Source organism: Anomalospiza imberbis, chromosome 1, assembly GCF_031753505.1.
Source record: "Anomalospiza imberbis isolate Cuckoo-Finch-1a 21T00152 chromosome 1, ASM3175350v1, whole genome shotgun sequence".
Taxonomy (NCBI): domain Eukaryota; kingdom Metazoa; phylum Chordata; class Aves; order Passeriformes; family Viduidae; genus Anomalospiza; species Anomalospiza imberbis.
Genome location: NC_089681.1, coordinates 16,281,511 through 16,296,990, shown reverse-complemented (window position 1 = coordinate 16,296,990; position 15,480 = coordinate 16,281,511). Strand labels below are relative to the sequence as shown.

Here is a 15,480-nt window from a genome sequence, read left to right as displayed (position 1 = left end):
ATGCATAATAAATCCACAGAAATCACTAGATGGAAATCCTATTCTGTTAATAAACACCATCTGCTCCCTTATTTGCTTCCCGACCTCCCATTATTGATAAAGCTGTGATCATTCTTAAATTTTTTAACATTGCTCTCAGATCCCTCTCAAAAACATTTCAGCAGAATTTCTGAGCTCCATTGCAGCAGTCCAGTACAAATATTAAGACCATTTCATTACTTATATGGTGTCTAATAATTCAGTTTTATAACTCAGCTTTAAAATTATGTGCAGCAGTACAAACCAGATAAAGTGTTTCATACCACTATTATAAATATTTACAATTCACTCCTGAGCATTCAGAGTTTTCACTATAAGAGAAATTCTATATATTAATTTTTTCTATTCTTTGCCATGGCCAATAGAATAGCACAAAAATGTCTATCATATTTAAGTTGAAAAAGGACTGCCATAAATTCTAGCAGTCCATTTCTTAATTAATTCAATGATTTTAGCAATGTCAGCTACCTGTTTAAGAGCTGTGAAATACCACAGTGAGAACAGAAGGAAGCACTGTTCAATGCAGGACTAGGTCAACTGAATTCCCTTTGCTGTGCAGCCAAGCTGCTATGCTGCTTTCTTTCTCAGCAGCTGTATTTCCCCTCCCAAACTCTCAGTGAATAAAGCTGCTTATGTATCTTAGGACAACAGGAAATGGGAAAGTGCATCAAACTCTTCTATTCCAAAAACAAATTATCCCACAAGAAATAAAATAAAGGGCACAGCTACACTGTACTTAGCCTAAATTATCAAATGGGAGATTAAGTATAGCATTCCTTCTCCAGATGTGAATAGCTATACATGTTGTAGAGAGCCTGAAAGCTACTAAAAAACCTCTCCAGAAACTTCACCAGAAAAAATAAACAGGCACAGAATCAGCAGACTTAGAACTTCCGAGTTCTCACTCCAACCAGCAATGCTGTACTACTAGACAGTGATAAAATTAGTTCCAGGGTATTTTTAAAATTCCTCCTTGATTTTTAGTGTGCCTCACCATTTTCTGTTGTCACTGTAAATGAAGTCTATTGCTTTTGAGTAATCTGTTCCAGTTTTCTCTCATGAAGTAATTTTTCTTCAGCGGTATTGTGCTATATAGAGAGGTATGTTTATCAGATGTATTCTTTTCTGAATAATGAAGAAGCTGAGCATGAAGAAGTTTGGGTGTATTGGTACCAAAGATAACTCAAATATGCCACTTTATATAGAGGAATGAAAAAGGGGGTAAGAAGAAGAGAAAGAAAGAGAGAAGAATGGAATGACACAGATTGCAGTCTGAGGCATATGATATTGATGTTTAGCAGGCCAGAGTTGATATTTTCTGGTCTATAGAGCACTTGGTTTGACTGAATGCAATTGGAGTGGCTTACATATGGCGGCTCAGAATAATCTTTCTATTAATGATGCAATTTTATATCTTTTAATCAACATTTTTATCTAAACAAATATGTTCCTGTTATGATCAAGAAATTATACCATAGATTCATATTTCCCACAGATTCTGTCAGTTACTCTGGAGTTTCTTGTCAGCTTTCAGCTCAACTGCAAATTTGTCAAGAGGATGAGAAGTCACTAAAATAGATGTTTGGAGGCTTTGTTTATTTTATGTTTTTTTTTCTAAACAGTGAACAGTAATGGATTCCATGTAACCATCTACCTATGTAATCTATTTCAAGGCATCTCAAAAGTGTTTTAAATTATCTCTGATTACGAAAGGTATGTTCCTTCTTTTTCAAATTACAACTGGATCTAATCCCTTCAGATGTATGTCACTACTTCTCATCCTATCCTCTCATGCTACCTCTATCATTTTGCTTTATTGCAATGACAGGCTGCTAATCATTTCTATCTTAAATTTCAAATTACATATCCATAATGAAGCTTTAAATTATGAGGCCTGATATTTAAGGGTACTAAGTATGCAGACGTTTCATCAAGAAGCTAAAAAGGAGCTACTGGGCAATCAAAATTATTGAAAACTGGATACTAGGCAGAACCAGATCCTAAAATGTTGATTGCAGGGTTATACATGTTCACAAAGAGTACAAGAACAGAAATGGAAATTGTCCTGATGTGATTATCATTTAAATACATCTATTTCCTCACATCAAGGAAAGAGGCATTAAATGAATGTAATGTAATTTAATGAGTTTTCATTTCTTTGCTATCTAGGTATAAAGAGGATAGCTTCATATGAAGTCAGAAAAAAACAAGTATTCAAAGAAAAATTCTCTGACTGAATGAAGTTACCTTGATTCAGGTCTTAAAACTGTAGGTCTGGCTGTGGTAAGGGAGACTCCATTGAACTAAAACTCTGGTATCCAGCCTAACTTTTTTGAAAATTCCTAATTTCACAGACTAAAACATCAGTTTCAAAATAGATGAGCATCAAGTTCAAGGCAATAAGTTTATGTTTTGTTCTAAAATGCTGATTGCTGTGGTTGTAGATAAAATTTCCCCAGACTTCATATTGACCTAGGGGCTCAAGCATGTTATTTTCACCTAGAAGGGAACTATGTGAGGGGTTAGTCATATCTGCAAGCTGAAGTCTATAGCTGATCTTCCAATTTAGTCTTAGTAATTCTCTATCATAACTGAGAGGCATAGTATGTTGTATGTTAGCATTAGCAGTGCAAAATCTTTCAGTAAATTGTTTATAAGGACAGATGATACCATATATAATTAATTCAATTAATGCATGAGAAGCATATAATTTGCATAATTAAAAATCCATAGGAGTTTCATAGTGCATTTTAATATAACAGTTTAAATTATGCTGCTGATTAATGGAGTTACCAAATGCTTGAAAAATTAACAGACTGCCGAGTAGCTATAATTTAGATAAAACCATTTACATATAGCCTGAATTTCTCTTTTATGTGCAACCCCCCCCCCAAAAAAAATATAGTGTTTAATCATTTCAGCTATTTTGCCTAATAACTCAAGGAACAAGAAGGACCTAAAAATTATTTTATGTTTTTCATTTCATATCTTGGTATATACGAGGGAATTTCTCTATGAAATAGAATTCTAATGCATCATACCTGAAGGTAAATAATATCAACAGCTGAAGACATTTTACTAAAGAGTGATTCTGGACTGTATTTTTACAGCAACCCTCATTGCATTACCAATTTTTGTATAGTTTCCTAGCTATCAAAGTGTTACTCATCAGGTTACTTTCTCAGAGATTAGTTTCTGTTGCAGGTGGGACCAAGTAGGGCACAACAATGGCCTCAGAACTGCTCCAGGCAGTTTACTATAGCTGCGACTTTGCAGACAGACATACTGCATGGGAATAGAAAAATCAAGTGCCTTTACACCAAGTGTCCTTAAAAAAAGTGGGGTTGGGGGGGGGGGGGGGGGGGGGGGGGCAGGGAATCCAAAAATGAAAAACCCCAAACACAAAACACTATAGCAAAGAAAAATAGACAAACAACGGTTTCTGTTTATATTTTATAAAAACTTGTTAGAGTTCCTAGTCCCTGGTACCAAGAAATGGGTTTAAAAATGAATGCATGATATAAACCAACTCTTCAAATACTACTATACTGAACTTGATCATAAACAAGATCCTTCCTGGAATGTATATATATGCAATACTATGAACTTCTGGACTTCAGGAATACATGTTCCAGCTCATTAACTTTGGTGTCTGTGTGAAAACTAAAGACAATTGTGAAAACTGCAATATAGAAATAGCCTTATGTCAATTCAGAGACCCAAGTCAGCATTTCTCCTGCGCAAACATATAAGAAGGCTTCCATCCATAAAATTTGCAGATGCCACTATCCAGTGAAATTCAAGACTAACTAGTAATTGACATCAATTTGAATAAACATGTGTCAGAAGGACCAGAACAATAACAGTTGCTCAATAACAATTTAGTTTTTCCGAATTAAAATAACTTGTTAGAGATCATAAAGTATTTGTGTCTGGATGGGACAATAGATTGTAGAGTTCTAAATATTTTGGCTTGAGATATTACTTTGTATCTGTGAATGATTACGTGAAAAGCAAATATAGTAACTTGGATAAGGTTATATATGTGTATTTTTGTATATTTCTGTGGGATGATTCGTTTTTTTATGTATAGAGATCAGAGAGAAAAAACCCAGAATATTTTGTAAAGAATATCTTACCTTCATAGTAAACTTTAAACCCGTGAGCACTAACTGCAAAGTCACTTGTCAAGCGCAGTGAAAATACAGATTTTGTACTAGTCACAGGTGGAGGAAGATGAAATCCTGTTAACCTAAGAAACAAAAAAGCACAATTCATGGTTAGTTGTCTGGAAAATAAAACTGTGTGGGACAGATGGCTGTTCCCAATTATATTTAATCATGGAAAGGACAACTGTCTTAAAAATATGTAGCTTGCATTACTTGAAAAAATTATTTTATATAGTAAATGAGGAATTAATAGCAAATTTGATTGTCTTTGATGGACACTATAGTTAGTATAGATGATAGTAAGATGTAGAAACTGGACTTAAAAACAGTTGAGATTATCAGTAGCTGAAAAAATAAAACAACCAAAGAAATCACAATACACCGGACAATTTAGACTCTTTGGGGTTATGTTCAAAAATTTATTGCACTATATGTCTGACACAGGTTTCTGCTAAAATTTGTAGTAGCTGATTTTTTCCACACTAGTATGATGAAAGAACAGGACCATGATTCACTTTAATGAGGGAATTTAGTATTATTTAAACTGTGCACTTTGGCCTCAGAGAAGAAATTTTTAATTTCAACTTGAAGAGCAGAGTCATTGTGAAATAATAAATCCATACAAAAAGCTCTCTTGAAAGGAATTACTAGGTCATTAAGGTTTGAAGTTTTGTCATTTGTATGTGAGGTTTTGTTTTGTTATATTAAAACCACTGCATTTGAGATACAAATAAAGGAAAAATTTTTGTGTACTCAGTACTGTTGATAAGCTCTGCTGATACGAATTTCTACATGCTCATTTGATGTACATATGACAACTCTTATCTTCCTCAGTTTTAGGAGAATAACCTCATCAGGGTTCATATCAGACCAACAAAGCCCATAATATTTAACAGTAAAAAATGTGTAAAGAACAAGCTGAAGAATTCAGCTGTGTACACACACCAGTGAAATCTAGACATACCTTTGGAATCCACTTAGCCATGTGTGGTGAATTGTGTAGCAGATGGGATGATATACTTTATTAATGATTGAGAAAAAAATTATTTTCATGTGTTTTTTAGATAAGCCCTTATTTTACATTTTACTTTGAATTTAGATCAACAGAAAAATGTAGGTCAAAAGGGACCCGTAGAAGCCACATAGTTCAACCTACTGTGCAATGTGGGTTAAAAGCAGAGTTAATCTGGGTTACTCAAGATTTACATTTTCCCTTTTCATTGTTAGAACAAATTCACGGTGATTTTTTGTTTGCTAGGATTTTTTGTGTTTGGTTTAGTTTTTTGTTTTGGTTAGGTTTTTTTTTAATACAGCCATATATATATACAGCTATATAGGGTGGTCTTTAGCACACCTCAGGAAATATGTAAACTCTGATAATTTTGCTGGAAGAGATGATATATTTTTGATTTTTCTTGATGTAGGAACAAACACCAATGGCGTTTACTGACTTTTTAATACATTTACTGCTGCTTATTCTGAAATTCAGTCTCAGTCTTCTGAAATTACAACTCAACTGATAAGTTATGTCCTGCCATTATCAGCATTTCTAGTCTCATTCAGAGAAGGATATAGAGTGATGAGAAGCCTAGAATTCAAAAGGTCAGGAAATGATTTGCTAAAAAATACTAAATTGCAATATTAGCATTTATTTAACATTTTACTTATTTTTAGCTTTAAGACACCTTTAACTGAGTTCTATATAGTGTACCAGTAATTCATCATGAAGATTATTTGCTGTGGGGATCATAAAAAGTTTTATGCTTTTCTTTGATCTCTATGTACTTGGTGTCCTTAACAGATTCTGCAAATTGAAGGGTATTATATTGATAATTGTTCTTAAGCAATTAGTTTTTTCTTAAGCAATCTTTGGAAAATGACACAAAATTTAAAAAAAAAACCTCCTCAGTACACTAGTCAATTTATGCCATGTTACAGTCATGACAGATATGAAAGCCAAATGATAATAGTACTCACATCACATAACCATAAAAATTAAAAACGTGAAAAAAAAGAAGGAAAGGCCCCTAAAGAAGTATATATTCACATATATATATGCAGCAGGTCCTTAGAGGGTGTACTTAGAAAGCTGTTCTTTGTTTTGTTATTGGTATCTTCATGAATAATATCATTAAAACAAGAATAAAGAACTTATGTTATTATGAAAAGATGGATAATTATGTACAGAATATTTATGATTTAGGAATTGCATTTTTTATTTGATGAGGAGGGTATATTTTTGTTCTATTAATAAAAAAAGGAAATAAAATGCTCACATCTCCTAAACAGGCATATGCATAATTTTTTTAATAAGTCAGTATCTGCACTTTTTCTAATAGATTGGTCATTAATAAATAAATAACTAAATTCGTTGGTTAGCATCAATACTTTAAAATAAGCTGGCCTAATGTAATACCAAACAAATAATTAGAATGAAACTCACAGTAGGTTTACCTGCTATCTATATAAGTACTCAATGATTTAAATGAATTCTGGGTATAAACATATACCCAGCAAAAAAGAAATACACAGTTATCCCAAAGATGGGTAATGGATTTTTAAAATGAACACATATGTTACTAGCATAGTAAATATTACAGCTCCTGATGCAAAAGAGATCATTATAAGAGCTGTTGGATACCATTTAGCTTTCAGCAGTAGGCCTTTTAAAACCATCATTATGTTGCATTTAGTCAAAAAGAATAAGCTTGTTTCTTTAATTTGGTTGCTACACTTAAATTGATATGAGGAAATTCAAAGGTGATATTTCTGGTTCAGTGGATGCAAAATTAATCAAAAATTTTGGTAAGTAAAAATTCAACATGCAAACATCACTCAGTAAAATATTACAGATTTTAGAAAGAACTTTAATGTAATCCATATTGAATACTTGAGTATTATTCATTAGGTACAAAAGGATATTGACCTCAGAGCTTTGGTCTTATTTGTATGTTAAAATCTACAAACTTACAAACTTCATTTACAAGCTACAATAGTTTTCATTGCATTGTAAAATGAAACATAACAAGCTCATCATAACTGCAGGACAGAGATGGCAAGTAAACAATAAAATACCTGTAAGATAATATATGGGCATAGATCTGATTGTCACTTATTCAGATCAGTCTCAATGTCCAACTAAATGTTAGACAATTAAATGTCTAACTCAGTACTCTGGTAAAATTGAAACTTTAGGTGGAAAAATTATGCAAAATAAGCAGTCATCTCGTTAAGCAGATTTCATACGCATATTAGCACATCTAAAATTTAAATTTCCTCTAGTAGCTGAAGTTTTTTTTATCTACAACAATTTTCCATCTTACATTGCATTTGCATATCTCATTTCATTTGTATCAACTTTTTCAAATTTAAAATACCTAATGGAGTTACTCAGGTGACTCTCTATTGCTGTTTTAGATTTGAAACATCATCACAGAGTTGGTAGGTATGACATTGTACCACCATGAGATCCATATGCTTCTGGAGAGATGGAGGCCAGGCAAGACGTGCCTACATCTTTTGCTAGGCTCTTCAATCATTCCTTTATAGTCTACTACTTTGGCAGAAAAAAATATATATGGCAGATGTGCTTTCTCCTTTTTTTTTTTTTTTTTTTCTGGTGGGATTATCTGTTCCTTTTCTTCTTTCCCTTTTTGATTTTTGAAGTGTTCTCAGACCTCATTAAGAGATCCTATAAGTACCTTGTACTGGCTTGGGTAGCAATGGGAAACCATGGGAACTAAAAGACAATGTCTATTTTTTTCTGTTTCAACTCTTAAAAACCCAGCTTTTCTATTGTGACCTTCTGCTTGAGTATTTGATTTTGATGATGCAGTTTAGCTACAGAGTGTTATCAAACAGAGAACAATGATATAAATTTGTAAATGAATACACTGCATATGAATTAAAATATTTGCTTTTTTCTTCCTGGTGTGTCTAACAAGTTTGCCAGGCACCTAACACCCACAGGAAATGGACACATTATGTACGTAGTGCAAGGCTACAGATGTTTCTGGGAGCATAGGAAAAGGTTAAGAGGTATTTTTATTTATTCAACTTTTCCATGTCAGAAAGACCAGGTATTGAAAAATTTATTGTATATAGAAATTCTAAAACTCCAGTAGTAGATATAGTGAAATTAAAGATGTCATTTGGAGACAAAATATGTATTCAGAATTTATATATTACTTGCATGCAAAACTACAATGCTATGTAGTTTCAGTAACATGAATCTGGAATGGTTTTTACAATCATCTCAGAGGATAAGAATGGAGAACAGAAACACCCATTGCTTTGGAACCAGAGAAAAGGACATACAAGATATGTGATTAAATTACTCCATGTAGACCCAAGACTGAGGAGAAGAAAATCATCACCATCATACTCTGTGATAAATAATTAATCTTGCTGGTTGTTTGCCATAACTACCCCATGGTGTCATATTTATCCTCCCAAGGAAAACCAAAGTGGCTTAGGATCCAAATGGACATAAAAAGTACCACAGACCACCACCGGAAAAAAAAAAAAGGTAGATTCTAGTGGAATTCTGTACAATTTTAACTGCATATTTTTTAATAATTAGTTGCTTTGAGTATGAGTATTAGTAATATTGTAGGCAGATTAGTAATAATAGCTGTTATAGTAAGCACTATATTTTTATTTGTTAAGACTTCTTGGTGAAATAAGACAGATTTTGTTTGAGTCCTCAGATGTCTCTAAGTACTCAGGGTGCAAGTGCATACAATTTCTTGAAGTACAAATAAAGTGGCTAAAGGATGTCTTTTTACAGGTGAGAGACTAGTTTTGAAGGAATCTGTGTCTTATGTGTTTTCTGATGCCATCCTCATTTATTTCTTCAGTAATGGAAAAAGTCAAATGGAGTCTGAAACAAAACATTGTCTTATGTACACAGGAATTTCTAAATATTATTTCAATAATAATTAAAATACAATAAATAAATTCTGGGCAGTAGAGATAATGTTTGAACCTAAATTTGTAGTAATACTTTTTGGCATTATAAATGATTGAAAATTACATAATTACTTTCTTTCAAACATGTAATTTAAAGATTGTGTCCCTGTGTCTCTTCTTCCTGATTCTGTCACATGCTATAGATTCAAAAAGAAGAAGGCACCTATATTAAACAGTTGAATCTGTTTTCATTTTCTAAGTATATTTTAAAACATTACTACTCCAAGAGTAATTATAATCTCTCTATTTTAATCTCTCACACCATCTCTTCTCAATCACATATGACATAATTTTAAAATTACAAATCATCTCAGATTTGTGGTTTCCAAGACTTTAGAGTTCTGACTGGAAATTTCTGCAGTTTGTTCAATCATTTGTTTTCTGCTTTTACTCTGGTCCTTGTAATAAAATTTAAATCATATATCACTTTAAGCTGCATGCTGAACTTTAAACTCATCAGCCCTTGAGGAAGACCAGCTCTCAGCTTCAGAATGTAAATAGAGCAATCATTTCATAATTGCAAAGGTAAAATTATGGAAAGAAATCTTGATTAGTCATACAAAAGTGCTCCTAGATAAATTGTTTACTTGAGACTGTGATGTGACAAATAAGATGACTGTGTTTCCTCTTTGCTTGTGTGTCTTAGATGTTTGCTGTTTGACATTGATTATGCTTATAAATTTTATGGTTTTTTTTACATGTATTTTAACGGCTCTTTGTATTGTTTTGTTTTCTTTTAGGTTCACAATATTTTAGCTTTTCTACAGTGTCTTAATCATTTCCAAAGAAAATATAGTTCCTCAGGAATATTTCCACTTAGATTGGATATAATCTGAAGAAATTCACCCAAAAAGTTTTTTTAAGTGAATAGCAGTCTCACTTAATCTCAATAAATTTTTTATTCGGTCACAGAAATTTTACAGCAGGAAGAGTTTAATCTAATCTGAAAGGTGAAAGAAATGTTTGTCCCTAATTTATGTAGAATGATGCAGAAACATAAAACATGTTAACATGCAAAGTTATTGTAACTTTGACTGTAAAATTAAAAAGAGTATCAAAGCCTATACATTCTCACTGTTAGTTTGATCTTCAAATAACTGTTTATTCTTGTAAAAAGGAGAAGATAGATTCTGAAAAAGAATATGCATAATAAGCAACATCCTAAGTATAAAATAAAAGTAGGTAAAATAAATTGTTGTATAATTTCATTGAGAATCTTCCCCACAAGTAAAGGAAAACTTTCTGAAGATAACAGAAATTTTATTGTTAGCAGTTTACAGGAAACTGAAATATCTGATATTTTCAAATAACAGATAAAATATTTCTATTTTTTTTCTTTTATATGAATGTAACTTTTATTTTCCTTCCACTAAGAAATTTTGGTTTTAATGATACATATTTAAGTTGATAATCTTCAGAAAATATTATTCTAAAATCCATAGCACATATACAAATTAAGCTTCATCATCAGTGTTTTTTTAAGCTAGCTATAATCTTTCTACCAGTCATTTTATTTGCTGGTATGTCCAGTAACTTGCTATCTGTTATTTATGCAGACAGTACCAGTCAATACTTAGCAAATAAATACATCTTGAATTTAGTTAGGTACTGCTGGGGCTTGGTTTGTTGGACCACATACTGATGAATCCATTATTAGCTGCTGGAGTCCTGTCTGTGTGATTTTGTATGCATACAAACTTCTATTAATTTTCTAAGTAGCAGATGATTAGATTTAACATCTGACTAGCCTGATGCTATACTGATTCAATTTCAAATTTAGTGAGATCTTTTGCCTGCCAGATACTTGTTTGACATTTTCCTACTAGCTCTAATTATTATTAAAAAAAATAATAAAAAAAAGGGTTTGCTTCTTTGCATTCTCTAAGATAAAAGCATGATCTTCTCACCCAATTTGCTGCTGCATTTGCTGTGGCCAGCATCTACTCAACTAAAATAACAATATTCTTCAGTATTTTTTTCTATATGCAATTTTATTTTCATCTAATACTCATCAAATATTTGGTTCTGAGGACCAGATCCCCTTATTTCTACATGTCATGCCATTTTCTTATTTTTAATACCAAGATATTAAAGAAAATATATGATTACTTAATAAAGTATGGGTTTTAAATGTTGAATGTATCAAATTTGACATCCCATATTTTGGTTGTTAATTATGTTGGTTGCCCTCTTCAATGGGAATGCAAAATCTAGCATCTTTCTCTTTCAGTCTATTCTGTGATATTTTTTTTTTTCTGTGTCACTTACATAATAATTCATCAGATATGTAAGCACCGGTGCTTATTTTGACTGAGGCAGAGTTAATTCTCTTCACACTGATTAATATGGGCTATGTTTTGTGTTTGTGCTGAACACAGTATGATAATACAGGGATGATTTTGTTCCTGCTGGGCAGTGCCTTTGCTGCTTCCTGCACTGCCAGCCTGGCGAGTGGGCTGGGGGTGAATGGGAAGCCGGGAGGAAACACAGCCAGGACAGCTGACTCCAAACGACCCGAGGGATATCCCAAACCACATGGTGTCTTGCTCATCATATGAAGTTAGGGAAGAAGAAGGAAGGAGAGATGTTTGGAATGATGGCATTTGTCTTCCCAAGTCACCATTACTCCTCATGGGACCCTGTTCTCCTGGAGGTGGCTGAATGCCTGACTGCCTGCCTGAGGGTGAATTAAGTCCTTGTTTTGCTTTGCACGTGTGTGTGGCTTTGGATTTCCCTAATAAACTGTCTTTGTCGCCGACTATGAGTTTTATCACTTTTACTTTTCCATTTCTCTTCCTCTTCCCACTGGTGGGGGAATAAGGGAGTGGCTGTGTGGTGCTTAGCTGCCAGCTGGGGTTAAACCACAACAGAATGTCTAATCTCTAAACAGCAAAATGAGCATCTACCAGTAGAAAGTTTCAAAAGCTCTGAAAACTATTTAAGGAGCAATAGCAGTCATCTATAAATGGCAGTCAACAGAAAAGCTAAGAAAAGCAAGGTAATGTAATATGCTTTTAAAAACTAAGTTATGTATTTCACTACAGAAAAATGATGAAACAAAATATCTTCTATGTTATTAAATACATTATTTAAATATCAACAATGCTTTTAAGTATATGAAAGAGTAATCAATAAATTATTTTTAAAAGTAAAGTCACCTATAAGTGTTAACTGCAAATATCTTTGCTTTTGAACAAAACCTTTAAAGTGGTCCAGAACATATTTACCTGTGCTTCTCTCTATCTCAGAAATCCATATTCCATACACAAATGCATACAGATAATTCAGTTTGAAGTACATCTCATGCTATTGGATTTCTATATCAAATTCCACAGCCTAGTGCTTGAGATGCAACTCTAATGATTTCAGCATTTTTTTCTGTCTCCATATCCACTGTAAAGTACCATGAATGCCACAAAAGAAAGGAGATTTTTTTTCATTCCTGTTATATTTTTCCCTTTCACATTACCAAAATTACATTCATCATCCCAAATAAATAAATAGAAAAGTTCTCATGTTGAAAATATGAAAAATATATGTGAAATTTACTGTAAAAATATTGCTTGGATATAAAAATATTAATTTCACAGCACTAGATAAGAGGATATCAAACTCAGCAGTGGCAGGTCTGAGGTCAAAACAGTTTGTTCAGGGTTTTATACAGTTAGGTCCTGAAAATCTGCAAAGAAGGAGGTGTCTCAGCCTTCTGGGCAATCAGATCCAATCCTTAACTGTTCAAGAGACACAGTATATCAGATTTAAATTATTCTGTGTGATAATAGACTCTGTCACCTGATCTAAGTAACAGACATAAGCGATCACAAATACCACATGAGAGAAAACCCTGAAATTCTAACATGCTGAGTCTGATGGCACATACCAAAGTCAGAAAGTGCTGTTCTTCCAGTGATTGAACAGGTACAAAGAATTGGATACCAGGATAAATGCTTATTTTAAAAGCCCTAATCTCTGTAGAGAATTCTTTTTCACAATCCTTATGATAAATAAAGTCATAGGAGCATAGAAACCTTTGGGTTGTAAGGCACCTGCAAGGGTCATCTAGTCCAAGTCCTTTGTGATAAGCAGGGACATATTCAACTAGAGGATGATGCTCAGAGCCCCATCCAACCTTACCTTGAATATTTCCAGGGATGGGACATCTACCACTTCTCTGGGCAATCTAGCCCACTGTTTCACCACCCTCACTGTAAAAAATGTCTTCATTATATCTAGTCTGAATCTAACCTCTTTTAGTTTAAATCCATTAACCTTTGTACTATCAGTACAGGCCCTACTGAGAGTCTGTTCCTGTCTTTCTTAAAAGCCTCCCTTAAGTATTGAAAAATCACAATAAGGTGTCCCTGGAACCTCTAACTGGGGGCAGGGAAAAAATCCCAAGTCTTTGTTAATACTACCACTATTTATTTATTATATAAATTTTACAAAAGTATTTCTACATCAAGTAGATTTACAAAGTGGATCTCGTACTGCATTGATTGCCAGTTGAGGGAGTAGATTGTCCCACATTATTGTGCACTGGTGTGGCCTCAGTTTGAGTACCATGTGCAGTTTTGGGGACCACAATAGAAGAAGGATATAAATCTACTAGACAGAGCATCTAAAGGAGGGAAGCAAAGATGTTGAAGGGTCTTGAGGAGAGGCCATATGGGGAGAGACTGAGATCACTTGGTCTGTTCAGCCTGGAGAAGAGGAGACTGAGGGGAGATCTCATGACAGTCTACAACTTCCTCATGAGAGGAAGAGGAGGGGCAGACCCTGGTCTCTTTCTGTGGTGACCAGTGACAGGACCCAAGGGAACACAATGGTTCCATGATTCTACTTGCACACGAAAGCATCCTTCTTTCCTTAGTTTATAGTATATGTCTGGGGTGGGTTTTCTTAGTTACTTTTAATTTTTTTTCCTTTTCTAGATAGAAAATAAATGCTTTTCTGGAATGAAAAGTAGTTTTACATTTTTTTAAAAAAGACAATATTTTAATATTAGTACTCCACAATATTTCTTCAAGATAAATAACACTGTTTACATCTTAGATATGAAATTAAGTTTCTGAAGATTTGAGAATTGTGTATGTAATCTGATGATAGCATCAACAGTGTTTCCATGATTATATCTTCCTGATGCCTCTTCCAACTGCCAGAGTAAAACTAATCTCCCATTAACTCTTCCATAGGCTTCCAAAGGCTTTGGCCTTTTCTCACATTCATGTTTTATGCACCCACCTATGCAATCATGCCTTTTTGAGCTTTGAGCAGAAAAAACCATACCCTAATAGCAAGTTCAAAAAATCACAAGGGTCAAAAAGTCTGCAAACATTAGTAGCTAATCCAAGTGAAGATCAAATAGACTCCAAAAGAATTCTGATATTTGGATCACACAATCACCCATGATGGTGATCAGTCACTCACTTGTTATATATGCACACTTATTAATCCAACTGAAAAGTGTCAAACTAAAACTGGTAAGATGAAATTCAATCACCTTGTTGAACTAGTTGTTCAATTAATCCAAAGGTTTAAAAGCATTCAGATAAGGATTAGACATGTAACTAACCAGTAAATTGAGAGTTCAACAATATATCACTGATAGAATTGCTAAAGCGATTCATGGGATATGAAAATCCCATAATTCAAGATATCAATCAATTTTTAGGCAGTGAATTAAACTGAGTCTCTGTAATGTGTAAATATCATGTGTACATTGGGTTCTAGTGTAAAGGTAAGATCTCCTTGTCTTTGTCTTGATCCAAGAATTTTTTCATCTTATTTTCTCTTGCTGTCCTGCTGTTGAAGGGGAGTGATGGAGTGCCTGATGGGCATCTGGCAGCCAGCCAAAGTCAACCCAGCACAACCTCTAATGTTTTTCTTACACATCAATTCAGAACAAATATGTTTTAAATCTCAGGAATGTGTTAAAAAAGGATAACACTTATCTAATGAGTAATAGACAATTAAGTTCAATTCTCTTTAGGGTTTATGTTTTTGGATGTGCTTGTGTGCATTCATCAGTACATGTTTAGAAGGTAATAAAGGTATTGAATTGCAGTTGAGAGTATTGCAAGATAGGACTGCAACATCTTGATAAAATTCAGCTTATCTTTGGTCTTTCAAATTTCTCTCTAAAGAAACAGTTGCTTAGCCATTGAATCAGAAAGAAAGTAAGAAATTTAAAGGCTTACTTAAGAGTATTCCAATTAAAATATTAATAGGAGTAACTCCTACAATATTTATATGTCTTTTAAACTGGTTTAAAATAAATAAACAGAATTTAATAGTCTATGAA

The 15,480-nt window shown here is 33.4% G+C and overlaps 1 protein-coding gene across 3 annotated transcripts in view; it reads right to left on the bottom strand.

Moving 5' to 3' along the window:
• The window catches only part of CSMD3 (CUB and Sushi multiple domains 3), a 586,072-nt gene that overhangs the window by 473,896 nt on the left and 96,696 nt on the right, over positions 1-15,480 (bottom strand). For all 3 annotated transcript variants that reach the window (XM_068182735.1, XM_068182715.1, XM_068182726.1), the window contains exon 3: positions 4,179-4,291. In XM_068182735.1, the coding sequence (XP_068038836.1) occupies positions 4,179-4,291 (113 nt within the window). The remainder of the gene's footprint in view (positions 1-4,178; positions 4,292-15,480) is intronic.